General features: G+C 42.7%; 1 protein-coding gene across 2 annotated transcripts in view; it reads right to left on the bottom strand.

The window, feature by feature from the left end:
• Positions 1-12,228: 12,228 nt before the first annotated feature.
• The window catches only part of LOC106583864 (inhibitor of Bruton tyrosine kinase), a 43,789-nt gene continuing 39,212 nt past the window's right edge, over positions 12,229-16,805 (bottom strand). For both annotated transcript variants that reach the window (XM_014168485.3, XM_014168492.3), the window contains exons 25-26: positions 13,599-13,731; positions 12,229-13,289 (exon numbers count right to left, since the gene is read on the bottom strand). In XM_014168485.3, the coding sequence (XP_014023960.1) occupies positions 13,164-13,289; positions 13,599-13,731 (259 nt within the window). In that variant the 3' untranslated portion in view covers positions 12,229-13,163. The remainder of the gene's footprint in view (positions 13,290-13,598; positions 13,732-16,805) is intronic.

The raw sequence follows: 16,805 nt of genomic DNA on the forward strand, positions 1-16,805 counted from the left end.
AGTGTCAGACTGAACTTCCATGGCACAGTGCAGCACAGCATGACAGCTAGCATCAGATAAACAGAGAACAGACGCTCATCTCCATCAAACATCAGAGAGAAACCTGCCAAAGCCAAGCACACTTGCTGTGCCATGTCATGGCCGTTTGGGGTGGGGCAGCCGTCAGGGCATCTATATGGCTGTGCAGCCACCCAGCTCTTTAAACTCAGATTATTCCATTTGCTCTTAGCCCACAGCAGAGCAGAGATCCCAGAGCCTACCTGCACAGTCACACTCATCACAACAGGGGGTCAGAGGCAATCGCATTCACATAGATCACTGATCATTTACAATCACACCCGCTCCGACATTGCTCGTCCAAATATTTATGTATTCTTAATCCCATTCCTTTACTTTAGATGTGTGTATTGTTCTAGTCAAATGCTATCCTATTTAACTATTGCTGTACATATACTATTCTCTCCTACACATTCTACAGATATACTAAATATTCTATCCACATACTGTCCATAATGTCTATACATCCCAGCACATTATATATTTATTCTCCTGACTCTGACATTGCTCGTGCTAATAGTTCCACATTTCTTAATTCCATCCTTTTACTTTTAGATCTGTGTGTATTGTTGTGAATTGTTAGCTATTACTTCACTGTTGGAGCTAGAAACACAAGCATTTCGCTACACCTGCAATAACATCTGCTAAACATGTGTGACCAATACAAATGTTTTTGATTTGATGCATTATAGAGACTTAGATCAGATACATTCACAGCCATACTTCCATATGCAGATTATTCGAATCATGCATCTCATTCACACTACTGGCTTATACTGGGATAGCCAGCTTTTGATTGGTGGACGGTCCAATGAGAGATCACATGTCTCTCAAACAATAACTCACATCTGGAAATGTATGTGAGGACTCAATCTATTTCCCAGGTGTGGAGGTATGGGTAGGCCTTCATTCAAGAGCTCTGTGCACCAGCCATCTCCACTCCAGCCAAATCAGAGTGGTTGCCATAGAGACAGTAGGTGTATATTCCTCTACAATGGTTGACAGGGGCTGCATAGTGGGGAAAAAAGGGATATGCAAAAATTGTCACATTATGCTTCGGTGACTGGAAACATCCTAGTTGCATGGACAATCCTGAATTTTCTATTATTACAGATGACTTTATCTTCAGAGATGCCATAATCAGTGAGTGCTTTGAAAAGCAGTAGCGGTGTGTGGGTAAAATCACTGGGGAAGCCAAGCCTGGGGGAAAATGCCATATTACAACTTATGTGTTGTGATAATTGTGTTGTTTGCTCTATAACATGTTAGTTCATATGCCTTGCCACCGTGATATAAAGGCCTAAAGGCCGAGAAAATAAGAAGACAAAGCAGCAGAATAAATTCAACCACACGTTTGTTTCGTCACAAAACCGGAGAGCAACATCTGTCCACAAACCATATTGCATGTAACAAACAGTTACATGAGCTACAGCATGGTCAAGCAAGTTAATGTTTCTGACATTTTCGGATCACTAAACAACTATTGATTTAGAACCACGGAGAGTTACCGCAAGTCTCAAAGAAAACAGGAGCTGCCTCCACTATTCCAGCACAATTTCAACATCATCAAATCGCCTCTGCTTAGTCTAGTACAGTGACAATTAAAAGATTCCAAAAACTATTTAGTCCATTCAACGTAAACTAAATATGATGTGGCTGTCCATGGTACGGATTTCTGTGTGTGTGCGTACAAGTACAAAATGAATACACGCCACTGTTGAAAAGACTTCATTTCAATGCAACACGGTAGGGACCCAACGTCTGAAAATATCTTATTTCTCAACTGTGACTGTTGGCCCTCTCCCTCGTAAAACCATTCTTTTACAGTTACAGAACGCCTGCCTCCAGGGTCCATAAAAAAAAACTATCAGGACGGTTCGGTCCAATAAATTAAGAAGAGAAGCCGGGGTTTTCACTGTGCCAACCAGCTGACAAGAACCATTGGATTGATGCACTGTGAAGTGTCGCATCCCCTCAGACTGCCACATCATCTCCCCTTTGAGCTCATCTTTAGAGTTAGAGACGGTCGGGGAGTTTGAATCTAATGTCTTAGTCACTATTCTTCACTCGTCTGCATCATCCACATCCAACTAATGAAGGTCGTTGACATTTGAAACATGTTTTGAAAACAAAATACAACAGCTAACTAAACATGTTTTTAATTGTGAGCGAGAGTCCCTTTAGTCGAGCAGGACTGCTAGCTAGCTAGCTAATTCCTCAGATCATATGGAGAGGAATGACACATGAACACATTACGCTAATGAGTTGGATAGAGGAGCAGCCCTCAAATTTTGGCGATGCGGTTCCGGGGAGAGCGCACTCGTGTGTTTTCTAGTTAGACCTATTTTAATGTGCTGTATGAGATGCATGGGATGTGGTGTCAGTATGTGCATTACCCAGAGGGCCATGGAGGTCCAGGGTCCTCTAGCGGCATGATGAGAATTTCTATCTCATTAAGAGCAAACGAGCCGGTCTGACCTCTCTCATCTGACCTCACTTTAACAGGAGGGGATGGAAGCACCGGTTATTATGCTCTAACACGAGTGAATGAGTACCAAGGCACTGATTAGATGGGAGTGGGGATTTAGGCCTATAGCAAATGCAAAACTATTGGTTGTGCTTGATAATCAAACCATTATCTTCTGACGAGTAATTTGCTGTAGAGGGAGAACCTGTGTGATTCCAAGTGTATGATGGGATTTCTTTCTTTTCACACCCGTTCAACTTGATTTCCTCCTTATACTTTGACCTCCTTCAGTGTAGCTGGCTGAGAGGCCTTCCTGTGGGTGACTTGCCTGTTTCTGTCAAATCAAAACATTACTATTAGAAATCAGATTTTCCTAATGATGTTCCAATATTATATTATGTATTGGTACTACATGTTAAAACTTTAAATTGTGTTATTTCAATTGAGGTGGAGCTTGCAAACAACAGAAATCTTATCGGGTCTCATTATACCATAACATTGTTGAATACTCCTTTCTGATTGGCTTGAAGGACATTCTAGAGTGTGCATTATTTCCCTTTATGGTCGAGCCCTGAATGCTGATTGTCTGAAAGCCGTGGTATATGAGACCATATACCACGGGTATGACAAAACATTTATTTTGACTGTTCTAATTACTTTTGTAACCAGTTTATAATAGCAATAAGGTACCTTTGGGGTTTGTAGTATATGGCCAACATACCTAGGCTAAGGGCTGTATCCAAGCACTCCGTGTTGCGTCGCGCATAAGAACAGCCCTTAGCCATGGTATATTGGCCATATACCACACCCCCACGGGCCTTGTTGCTTAAATAACACACTGTATGTTTGCATGGTAGAATTCAATGGCTATAGTTCATTTTTACATGTTTTTGAAAGCAAAAGTTGAATTGAAAACAGTATTGGTTGGTAGAGCATGGTGTTTGCAACGCCAGGGTTGTGGGTTCGATTCCCACGGGGGACCAGTACGGGGAAAATAAATGTATGAAATGTATGCATTCACTACGTAAGTCGCTCTGGATAAGAGCGTCTGCTAAATGACTAAAATGTAAATGTAAATACACATACGTTGCCACAATCGCTCTGAAACGTTCTACAGATGCCAAACTAAGATATTTGGAATAGGTCATATAGACGGAAATGTTTTATTTCATGCGGTGCATGACTTTCAGAGGATTTATGCGGAGGATTTGAAGTGCTCCATCTCCTTTGCTCTCTTTTTTCAAACCTTTAACCCTTTCCTTCACTATATCTGTGGTCTTTACCCCCTTCCCATAATGTCACGTTATTCTATCGTCCTACATTTCTAAGCAATTGATTAGCGCAGGCAAATGAGCAAAAAAGTAATTTCGTAATCTAGACCACTCCTTTCAGCAGCATGCATTTTTATCTCCTCTCTTTGGCTGTGAAGTTGTGTGGAAACCAATGACAAACATCTAGGCTAATCTGTTTCCTCTTGGCAGCTGAAGTTTGAGAAGTGAATAACATGAACTACCTTAGATTATATATTTTTGTGTAGAGCTACAGTAGTGAGACCAGGACCGGAACCTTCGCACGTTATCTGCATGTACCACTGATGGTGATGCAAGACGCATTTTTCAAAGTTGCGAAGTACATTATCTTAGAAGTTGTATGGTCAGTGCATTTTGTGGGGATAAAGAGTTTAAGGTTTGTTTTGGAGCACTTTACTTAAAGCCTGCAGGTATAATGAGGTGGTTATAACGCAGCGTAAGACATGTCATACGCATGCATGAGTCCTTAATTAATAACGTCTTCTCATAATAATCCTGATGAAATACCAAGCATTTTGAGTCAAATAAATATTTCCCACATAATTGTATTATACATCTTATAATGAGCTATTATGAACGCTCATAACAATTCCTAAAGCATTATACCTGCACTTCTGCAGGGTTTAAGTCATCTGTGTCCACCTCTCAAATACTGTTGAAATCTTCTCCAACTCCTCCATCTACCTCTTTCAGCCTTCGTCTCAATCGCCCCCCTTCCCCCTGTCTAAAATAACTGGATTTCCAGGTGGGTCGCATTAATTTGTCCTGTCGGAGCGATATTCCCGGCGCTGACGGTACAGTTAGTTTTGGGCGCGGATCAGAAGCTCCCGGACGGAATGGGATTTCCAGCTTTTCTCAGTCAATGTCTTTTGACTCCTAGCGAGATAGGGTCGTGGCAACTAATAAAGCAGCAGCTGCTTTAATATGGATGTTTCCTACTTCACCCTTCTCGGGCGTGCATGCAACTGTGCGTGAGTGTGCATGCATTCGTCTACAATTGAAGTCGGAAGTTTACATAGCCAAATACATTTAAACTGAGTTTTTCACAATTCCTGACATTGAATCCTAGTAAAAATTCTCTGTCTTAGGTCAGTTAGGATCAGCACTTTATTTTAAGAATGTGAAAATGTCAGAATGATAGTAGAGAATTATTTATTTCAGCTTTATTTTCTTTCATCACATTCCAATTGGGTCAGAGGTTTACATACACTCAATTAGTAGGTTAGGTTTGTAGGCCTCCTTGCTCGCACACGCTTTTTCAGTTCTGTCCACAAATTTGCTATGGGATTGAGGTCAGGGCTTTGTTATGGCCACTCCAATACCTTGACTTTGTTGTCCTTAAGCCATTTTGCCACAACTTCGGAAGTGGGCTTGGGGTCATTGTCCATTTGGAAGACCCATTTGCGACCAAGCTTTAACTTCCTGACTGATGTCTTGAGATGTTGCTTCAATATATCCACATAATTTTCCTACCTCATGATGCCATCTAATTTGTGAAGTGCACCAGTCCCTCCTGCAGCAAAGCACCCCCACAACAAGATGTGGCCACCTCCGTGCTTCACGGTTGGGATGGTGTTCTTCAGCTTGCAAGCCTCCCCCTTTTTTCTCCAAACATAACAATGGTCATTACGGCCAAACAGTTCTATTTTTGTTTCATCAGACCAGAGGACATTTCTCCAAAAAGTATGATCTTTGTCCCCATGTGCATTTCCAAACCGTAGTCTGTCTTTTTATGGCAGTTTTGGAGCAGTAGCTTCTTCCTTGCTGAGCGGCCTTTCAGGATATGTCAATATAGGACTCGTTTTACTATGGATATAGATAATTCTGTACCCGTTTCCTCCAGCATCTTCACAAGGTCCTTTGCTGTTGTTCTGGGATTGATTTGCACTTTTCGTACCAAAGTACGTTCATCTCTAGGAGACAGAATGAGTCTCCTTCCTGAGCGGTATGACGGCTGTGTGGTCCCATGGTGTTTATACTTGCGTACTATTGTTTGTACAGATGAACATGGTACCTTCAGGCATTTTGAAATTGCTCCCAAGGATGAACCAGACTTGTGGAGGTCTACAATTTCTTTTCTGGAGGTCTTGGCTGATTTCTTTTGACTTTCCCATGATGTCAAGCAAAGAGGCACTGAGTTTGGAGGAAGGCCTTGAAATACATCCACATGTACACCTCCAATTGACTCAAATGATGTCAATTAGCCTCTGAGAAGCTTCTAAAGCCATGACAATTTTCTTGAATTTTCCAAGCTGTTTAAAGGCACAGTCAACTTAGTGTATGTAAACTTCTGACCTACTGGAATTGTAATACAGTGAATTATATGTGAAATAATCTGTCTGTAAACAATTGTTGGAAAAATTACTTGTGTCATGCACAAAGTAGATGTCTTAACCGACTTGCCAAAACTATAGTTTGTTAACAAGAAATTTGTGGAGGGGATGAAAAACGAGTTTTAATGACTCCAACCTAAGTGTATGTAAACTTCCGACTTCAACTGTACGTGTGTGCACATTCACGTGTGTGTAGCTGCATGGTGAGACTGATCTGGGTTTCTTTTGTCAGGGCCATGCTGGGGGTAACAATAGGGGTCGTGTTTCCGGGGTACATAGAGAGGCCCATCTCTGTCCTAGTGGAGGTCTCATAGGCCTAATTATGGGCTGTTTGTGATCTGACAGCTAGGGTGTCCAGTGACACCGGAGAAGGGAAGCACACCTCTAGCTGCTAAAGCATTTTAGCGATGGGTGTAGCAGACCCTCTTTGATCTGACCGGTGTGCTGCGCTGCGTGGGTTCACCCTCCCTGTATTGTGTTGTTGGCTTGGCTGGCTTACTTTCTCCAGTCCAACTGTACGCCATCAACCATCACTAGACCTCTGCCCTAACACCTGGACCTCTGGCCCAGCTAGGCCAATCTAACAAAGCCTCCAAACTGTGGCACTCGTGTACGCCCACCACGGTGTATTTCAGGGGTTTTCTAATCTCTAAACTAATTTTAATTGAGCTGTTAATTCAATAATGTTGTGGATAGGAAGTGATAGGAGTTTTGCTTCTCACAAAAGGTAGTGGGCGAAGACTGGATACAACAAACCTACAACTGACCAAAGAATGTCATGTCAACCCTTGGTTTGTCCACTGCCTAGCAACAGAAACTAAAAAAGGTATATTTTCTGCAGCCTGGTTGTCCAGCCAAGTTGCCAGGAGGACTGGATGTTAGGTGCGGTCCAGGTAGCACGTGGCTTTAGCCCATCATAAATCACCAACCTCATTGAGCATCAAAGACGTCACCAGACAGCAGCCAAGTTGGCAGGACGGCACATTCAGTGCAAGCTTGTCTTGGGAACAGACCTTCATGGTCTGAAGCAGCCAGCTGAGCTGACGTTTGTGGAGCAGTCAAGTAATCAATGCTTAACTGGCTCCATGACCGCTAAGTGGGATTGGGACTTCTGGCCGGGGATCTAACCACACTCTGCGGCTATGAAGAGAGACTATAAACTGCTGGAAGGGACTTTAGCCAATGGACAGGTGAGGACTGCAGGGTATTAATAACTCTAACACGAGTCACAACTTATGATGCTCTTGGACAGTCTCGGACTGTCAGACACTCTCTGGAGAGTGAAAGTGACATGTCACAGAGTCAGTGGTAAAACAGAATTGTATTCTTGTTAGACACTGTCAGTCTCAACAGTGATGTAAGCGTACAACCTATAGAGGGCCAACAGAGTCAAAGGCCAGCCTAATTCGGGACAGAGACAAAAGTACAGACTATCTCAGTCCAGTCGCACAGCCAACTTAGGTGACTTACTAGTGAATTATAGGATGTTCTGTGTTGAGTTCTATGAGAACATCCTCTTTATTGACCTGCTGCTTTTGAGTCTGGTGTGGCCAGAAATGATATCCTCTCACTCTGAACCCAGAAGCCTGGCTTTCTGTAGTTGCTTGCTGTAGGTGTGAACACTTGTGAAATACAGTTGATCAATTGTGATGTGAGACAAGGCTGTATACCTCCTATTCTACTCATCACCTTACGCTCATGTCCATTCTCAACACCCTTTCATTTCCAAAATGAGGATCCCAGTCTCACAACGAGGTGGGGCTGAAATGAATAATAAGATGAAGCCAAAGACTGACTCACCCTTGTTACCAAGCCTCAAATTCTGCTCTAAAACGGAGGGACGATGATTAAGGTCTCATTCAACTGAGTAAGTGAAAGGTGGGGGCGTGTGAAAATGTTCATCCTGGTGGAAGACCAAGGTCGTATTCACTAGGCACCACAAAAGAAAATGGACAGAAACAGGTAGGGACTACCTGAACTTGTCCAATAAGAAATGCTCGTTTTCGTTGAAAAGAAAATGTTGCTACAGTGGCACTAATGAATACGACCCAGATGTAGCTAGGCCTTGGCCTGGTATGTTCCAGCCCCGGGTTGGATCGGAGTGCCATATCACAGACTGGGAACGTGGGATGGAAGGAGATGGTATTCCGTGGAGCGTATAAGCATGTTCCCTTTTTTTCCATAACTATATTAATCCTGAGGTACGGTATCTCCTCTCTGGTTGGCCTGGAGGGTGACCAACGGTACTATGAGTTTCCCATCTGCAGGATGGAGCAGAAACGGACAGAAATGCTGTCTGTCCCTCCACAGAAGGACTTCGCTCCCAGAACGTCTGGCTGTCACGCTCATCAGGGTCGTATTTATGAGAGCACAACGTAGCAGAACCTGGTGCATCAGAAAACAAAACTAGTGTTTCTTATTGAACAAGTATAGATAGTACCAACCGTTCATCCCTTGGCAGCAGTACTGTAGACTATTTTATCACAGACCTCAACCCAGAGTCTCTCAGAGCATTCACAGTCAGTCCACTGACACCCCTATCAGATCACAGCAAAATCAGTCTACTTTAACAGAGAATTATTCAGTGATGAGGCCTCAAAGCCAAACAAACTGCATACTATTAAAATAGGCTATAGATGGAAGGAAAGTAGTGTAGAAACCTACCAACAAAAAAAAACAATTGACCAACAAATTCAACCCCTTTTAGACAACTTCCTGGACAAAAATGTTTCACTGCAATAGTGAAGGTGTAAACCTAGCAGTAGAAAGCCTAAACAGCATATTTGACCTTTCAGCCTCCCTATCAAATGTTAAATTCAAGCAGATAATCTAAGAAAATGAATGACAAATGGGTTGATGAAGAATGCAAAAGCAGAAAGAAACGGAGAAACCTTTCCAACCAAAAACAGAGACCCAGAAAAACATATTCCTTCACCGTGGTGAAACACTAAAACAATAGTGAAATACACTAAGAAAAAGGAACAGTATGTCGGAAGTAATTGAAGATTCCATATAAACTAACCACTTCTGTGAAAATTGGAAAAACACTAAACATGAAGAGCCATCAATCCAAAATGGAGATGTATGGATAAACCACTTATCCAATCTGTGGCCCTAACTAACAAGCAGCAAAAACAATCAATTACACATTTTAGAATCAGCTATTAAAAACTACCAGAACCCACTAGATTGTCCAATTCCATTGAATGAACTACAGGACAAAATACAAACCCAACCCAAAAAGGCATGTAGTCTTGATGGTATCCTAAATGAAATTATAAAATAAACAGAGCACAGATTCTATCCTCAGCTCTGGCATCATCCCCAACATTTGGAAGCAAGGACTGATACCACAATCCACATAAATGGAGACAAATTATCCCTCAATAACTACCGTGGGATATGCTTCAATAGCAACCCCGGGAAAAAAAGATCTGCATTATCATTAACAGCAGACTCCTACATTTCCTCAGGGAAAACAATGTCCTGAGCAAAATGTCAAATTGGCTTTTTAACACATTACAGTACGACAGGCCACGTATTCACACCACACACCCTAATTGACAAACAAATAAACCAAAACAAAAGCTGTCTTCTCACGCTTTGTTGATTTCAAAAAAGCTTTTAACTCAATTTGGCATGAGGGTCTGCTATATAAATTGATGGAAAGCGGTGTTCGAGGAAAACCATATATTATAAAATCATTGTACACAAACAAGACGTCCAGTTAAAACTGGCAAAAACACAGATTTCATTCCTCGGGGCTGTAACAGGGATGCAGCTTGAGCACCACCCTCTTCAACATATATATCAACAAATTGGCGAGGGCACTAGAACAGTCTGCACCACCTGGCCTCACCATACTAGAATCTGAAGTCAAAATGTCTGTTTGCAGATGATCTGGTATTTCTGTCCCCAACCAAGGAGGGCCTACAGCAGCACCTATATCTTATGCACAGACTGCTAAACCTGGGCCTTGACAGTAAACCTCAGTAAGACAAAAATAATGGTGTTGCAAAAAAAGGTCCAGTTGTCAGAACTACAAATTCCATCTAGACACTGTTGCCTTAGAGTGCACAAAGAACCATCAACCTCGACCTAAACATCAGAATCACAAGTAACTTCAACAAAGCAAGACGGGCCTTCTATGCCATCAAAAGGAACATACAATTCAACATCCCAATAAGGATCTGGCTAAATATACTTTAAATCAATTATAGAACCCATTGCCCTTTATGGTTGTGAGGTCTGGGGTCCACTCACCAACCGAGAAATCACAAAAAAAAAAATAGGACAAACACCAAATTGAGCCTGCATGCAGAATTCTGCAAAAAAACATCCTCTGTGTAAAACATAAAACCCCAAATAATGTGTGCAGAGCAGAATTAGGACGATGCCCACTATCAAAATTCAGAAAAAAGCAGTTCAATTCTATAACCACCTAAAATGAAGTGACTCCCAAAGAGGGGAAACAGAGATTTATTTTACTCAAACCACCTACTGTTGACCACCGACCCTCTGGTTGTAAGGAAATTACTAGATGGATTTGGCTTAGTCAGTGGCTGTTCTGGGTAAGGGGAAACTGTAAGGAACAGAGGACTGTGAGACCAAGAGAGAGCGAGGTCTGAGCTAGATATAGGCTGTGTGAGAGTGGTAACCAAGGATGACCAAAGGCTACCCAAGAGGACAAGGTAGGTGAATTATAACTGGCATGCACTGTGTGGTCTGTGAAAGAAATTAGGGAGATTGGGGGAAGAGATGTAGAAACACTCAAGGCTCGAACTTCAAGATGAAACGCTGATGGTTCCTGTACGGCAATAGAGAAAACTCTCCCCCTCCTCCCCTCTGTGCTCATCCATAAGCATGAGTAGCCCAGGATCTGGAACCTACTCCCTGTTCTGAGTGATAAGAGAAGACGTCCATGTCACAAGTTACCAATAGCAGCGGTCTTAGGCACTGCATCTCAGTGCTAGAAGAGTCACTACAGACCCTGGTTCAATTACAGGCTGTTTTTTAAAACTACACCCTGTCACAGACTCACTGGCTGATTCAAATTCAGGGCCCACTACTAGGCTACGTCCCAAATCACATCCTGTTCCCTAAATAGTAAACTACATTTTGACCAGAGCCCTGGTCAAAAGTAGTGCACTACTTAGAGAATAGGGTGCCATCTGGGATGCATCCTTTATAGACAGAACACAGTGGGGGTAGATGTCACTATCTTGGCTCTGGCCAGCGGTGGGAGAGCGCAAGAGAGATTAGCTTAGTGCTTTGAGAGGCATTTTACTCAAGCTTCACAGATATGAAACGCTCAGGGATGACACTAATGAACATGCTCAAAGTTGGAACTCAAGTAAATTGACTCATTTTTAAAAGTTATATAAAAAAATTGAAAATGTTTCCCCCTTAGATGGAAATTCAGCTGTTACATTCTATGAACAAGGAGCATTTCCGGAGATATCCACATTCATATAGTTAAATTCTGATGTGGTGGGCATCTCTGGAGTATGTCACGCTCATTAGCAGGAGGTAAACGTCTAATGAGGTATACACTTACTTCACATTTGAGGTAAACATTTTCAGTGACCTAGCTGGACCATTTCGACATGACATGGAGGCAAGTATTTTTCTGAGAGCCTTTCTGTGTAACGCATCATCTTCATTCTGACTAATTGAGCTTAATGGAATAATCACAAGGAACTCAGGTCTCAGTCTCTGGCGGACTCCTGATGTCATACTGTATCGACTTAGAACTATTAGGACCCATTAAATCACCACCCTTCCTCTCTTTTCATGGCAGGGTCATCACAGGTAGGTGTCTAATTGTTTATTTATGCAGAGCACAGATGTTTGAGTGGAGAGAGGCACTGTTTCCATTGAGATTAATGTAGCTCTCACTGAATCTGTCAGGGAGTTTGAGGGCGATTGCCTCCGTTCTTGTAGCAACACTAGACAGACTATCATGAGCATTGGACATTCGCATAACACAATATATTGTAATATTGCACAAATCATTATAAGACCAATTCCACAATAAGAGTGATAGAACCAGGAAACATGGTCATTGCACAGGTGAGTTTTATTGCATGCCATTTTCTCACATCCAAAGTCTCAAAACGAAGGGCGCTGCATGGAATAAGACTGGGTTTACATGGTCTGGGGTACCAAGCCAACACATCAGCTCCAGAACACAAAATAAAGTAAAACAACTCAAATACAGCCAGCCAGAAAGTAGTGAAATTATTAGTGTGCGCGTGTGTACACAGAGGATAGTCAGGGTGGAAGCAAGGCACAAACCCGACAGCTTGCCCGAAACTCTGATAAAGGGAAACCAGCGAATACTCATACACAATTAGCTCACATTAGAAAATGGCAGGCTGCATGACACCGTCACTCCCTACCACCTTCTTTCATGATTCAACTACCCTGCATCACACAATATATCCAGAACACAACTCATTTCCCAACTCATAAAGTAGAACTAGGTAGCAACCAGATCAGGCTGGCCTCTGAACTCCAGGCCCTGGCTTTTGGCTTAGTTCTTCTCAGAGGAACTTGTGCTATAGTACTTTTCCTAAATGGCACAGCTTATTCACCTAAATAGTGTGCGTGCTGAAACCGACCAATCCTGCTTTGTTAATGTAGTTCTGGACCCAATTTGTAGTTTGGACTACTCCATTTCCTTACATACTTTGTCTTTGGCAACTAAACTTTTTGGAAGAATATCTTTACTCATGTTTTGATGGCAAGGTGCAAAAAATATTATTTTCTCATCCACTGTTCCTTGCTCAGGGACAGGTCGACAAGAAAAAAAGAGCTGTGACAAAAACTAAGGAACACTGGAGTTGGGCATAACAGACCTGCGTCAGACCCAGCCTACTGGCACAACTAGGCCTGAGGTATATCTTAACACTGACTGACAGGAGATACATATGGTCATCGGGTGGATAAGGATATGAGTATGTGACGTCTCACAACGCACGTGGGTGAGACGTCTCAGTGTTTGTTCCAGAAGGGGATGGCGATGGGCCCCTGGACAGACCTCTCCACCACAATCATCTCGTCGGGGTTGTTGCGGGTGCCGTAGTGATACAAAAGCTCTTGGATCGCTGCCTCCTCAATCTGCGAGGAGGAGAGGGACGGGAGACAAACACAGTTGGAGTGTTTTAAAGCCACAGCCAAGTCAAGGCAGCTGTCCAACAGACATGAGCTAGACAGAGGTGATGGGGGGGGGGGGGGGGGGGGGGGGGGGTTGAATATCAACAGCTGATCTACACTAAGTCCTTCAGATTTCCTCTTAGAGACATTTATCAAGGTACTGAATCATTTTGTTGAGTACGTGAGTTCGAACAGACAAGCTCACAGTGAAAGGAAAAGCAATGTGCATAGTAAACATTGCTACAAATTTCTGCACACACACACAAGCGTTACCTGAATGAGTGCCAGAGGTTTCTCTCGGCTGCGGATCAGCGCAGCCTCCTGCTGTTTCTCCTCCTCCACGATAGAAGCAAAGGTTACCGTGGAGGCCGTAGGGGGGCTGCCCGCCACTCCCAGCACCCAGGGGCTGGTCAGTAAAGAAAATGACATTGAGTTTGTGACAGGTTGAACATTCTCCCCCTCAAACAATTGTTCCTTTTTTCCCCCCTTGTGGTTGTTCAGGGTTTTTTCAAGGTTGGGACAAGGTGACATGTGTTAGGTAGATCCTGTAATAATTCTGACACTGATCTGAGACAGACCCCGACAGATCTGAACTGGATATATTCTATGTACAGAGGTAACAAAGGATGACCACAGGCTACCCAAGAGGACAAGGGTTGGGTGAATTACAACAAACAGTGGGTGTGTGTGTGCGTGAAAGAAAACGCTAATGGTCCCTGTAAGGCAATAGAGAAAACATTGACTTACACACTACTTATGAAAAAAACACTACAAATATGGATATTACACGTTCCCCAGCCCTGAACTCTCCCTCCCTCCGTGCTCATCCATAAGCATGAGGAGTAGACTAGAACCTGGATCCTACTTCCTGTTCCGAGTGATCACTTGTGACATGGAAGTCACCTTTAATCAATGCTGATTAGGATCAGAAGCCAACACTAAACCACGGACTCACTGGCTGATTCATATTCAGGGCCCACTACTAGGTTACATCCCAAATCACACCATATTCTCTACATAGTGAACTACTTTTGGGTGTGGGCTCTGGTCAAACATACAGTTGAAGTCGGAAGTTTACATGCACTTAGGTTGGAGTCATTAAAACTCGTTTTTCATCCACTCCACAAATTTCTTGTTAACAAACTATAGTTTTGTCAAGTTAGTTAGGACATCCACTTTGTGCATGATACAATTAATTTTTCCAACAATTGTTTACAGACAGATTATATCACTTATAATTCACTATATCACAATTCTAGTGGGTCAGAAGTTTACATACACGAAGTTGACTGTGCCTTTAAAAAGCTTGGAAAATTCCAGAAAATGATGTCATGGCTTTAGAAGCTTCTGATAGACTAATTGACATCATTTGAGTAATTGGATGTGTACCTGTGGATGGATTTCAAGGCCTACGTTCAAACTCAGTGCCTCTTTGCTTGACATCATGGGAAAATCAAAAGAAAAATCAGCCAAGACCTCCAGAAAAGAGATTGTAGACCTCCACATGTCTGGTTCATCCTTGGGAGCAATTTCAAAACGCCTGAAGGTACCATGTTCCTCTGTACAAACAATAGTACACAAGTATAAACACCATGGGACCACGCAGTCATCATAACGCTCATGAAGGAGACGCGTTCTGTCTCCTAGAGATGAACGTACTTTGGTGCGAAAAGTGCAAACCAATCCCAGAACAACAGCAAAGGACCTTGTGAAGATGCTGGAGGAAACAGGTACAAAAGTATCTATATCCAGAGTAAAACAAGTCCTATATCGACATAGTCTGAAAGGCCGCTCAGCAAAGAAGAAGAAGCCAAAAGAAGAAGCTCCAAATCTGCCATAAAAAGTCCAGACTACGGTTTGCAACTGCACATGGGGACAAAGATCGTACTTTCTGAAGAAATGTCCTCTGGTCTGATGAAACAAAAATAGAACTGTTTGGCCATAATGACCATCGTTATGTTGAGGAAAAGGCGGAGGCTTGCAAGCCGAAGAACACCAACCAAAACGTGAAGCACGGGGGTGGCAGCATCATGTTGTGGGGGGCTTTGCTGCAGGAGGAACTGGTGCACTTCACAAATTAGATGGCATCATGAGGCAGGAAAATTGTGGATATATTGAATCAACATCTCAAGATATCAGTCAGGAAGTTAAAGCTTGGTCGCAAATGGGTCTTCCAATGACCCCAAGCATACTTCCAAAGTTGAGGCAAAATGGCTTAAGAACAAAGAAGGTATTGGAGTGGACATCAAAGCCCTGACCTCAATCCAATAGAAAATGTGTCTAAAAGCATGTGCGAGCAAGGACGCCTACAAACCTTACTCAGTTACACCAGCTCTGTCAGGAGGAATGGGCCAAAATTCATCCAACTTATTGTGGGAAGCTTGTGGAAGCCTACCCAAAACGTTTGACCCAAGTTAATCAATGTAAAGGCAATGCTACCAAATACTAATTGAGTGCATGTAAACTTCTGACCCACTGGGAATGTGATGAAAGAAATAAACTGAAATAAATTATTCTCTATTATTATGACATTTCACATTCTTAAAATAAAGTGCTGATCCTAACTGATCTAAGACAAGGAATTTTAAATGTATTTGGCTAAGGTGTATGTAAACTTCCGACTTCAACTGTGTGTGTGTGTGTGTGTGTGTGTATATATATATATATTTTTTACATTTACCCTTTATAAAACTAAGCAAGTCAGTTAAGAACAAATTCTTATTTACAATTACGGCCAAACCCGGACAATGCTGGGTCACCCTATGGGACTCCCAATCACGGCCGGATGTGACACAGCCTGTATTCGAACCAGGGACTGTAAGTGACACCTCTTGCACAGAGATGCTGCGCCACTCGGGAGCCCAAATGTAGTGCACTACATAGGGAATAGGGTGCCATTAGAGACTGCACAGAGTGGGAGCGGACGTCACAGACCGGAAAGAGAGCGTTTCTAGTCTGTGGTCTTTAATCCATCTTGGCTCTGGGCAGTGATAAAAGATCTACGACTGGAAGACAGAGGCTGCGAATGACTCTGTTTTTGCAGAAGCTCTTGAATTTGGCTTACTTCCTCTTCTATCCCGAGTTTGACACCCTTGGGTCACACAAGCGCACACACACTTCCTGTAATTTTTTGGCCTGATACGATTTGAGAGATGTCACAATTTAAAACATTGCTACCAAAGGTTAAGTAAAAACATCCACACAATGGTTTCACAAGCATTTCTCAAACACCTCCGTCCATATTATGTGTTCATTTAGATGTCAACGTTATAGGATACAGCACATGCACAATCTCTTCCAAACGTTTTTATGTCAAAAACACCCTAAAATCTATTACGCTGAAATCGTATCGTTTACTGTCCTTTCAAATCAGGAGCACACAGTATTCAGTTTCCCTGGTCTCAGTTTGTGCTGTCTTGACAACTCCTGTGGTTATTTTTATCTTAGCACAAACAGATCTGGGACCAGGCAAATACTCAG

Source organism: Salmo salar, chromosome 02, assembly GCF_965601325.2.
Source record: "Salmo salar chromosome 02, fSalSal1, whole genome shotgun sequence".
Taxonomy (NCBI): Eukaryota; Metazoa; Chordata; class Actinopteri; order Salmoniformes; family Salmonidae; genus Salmo; species Salmo salar.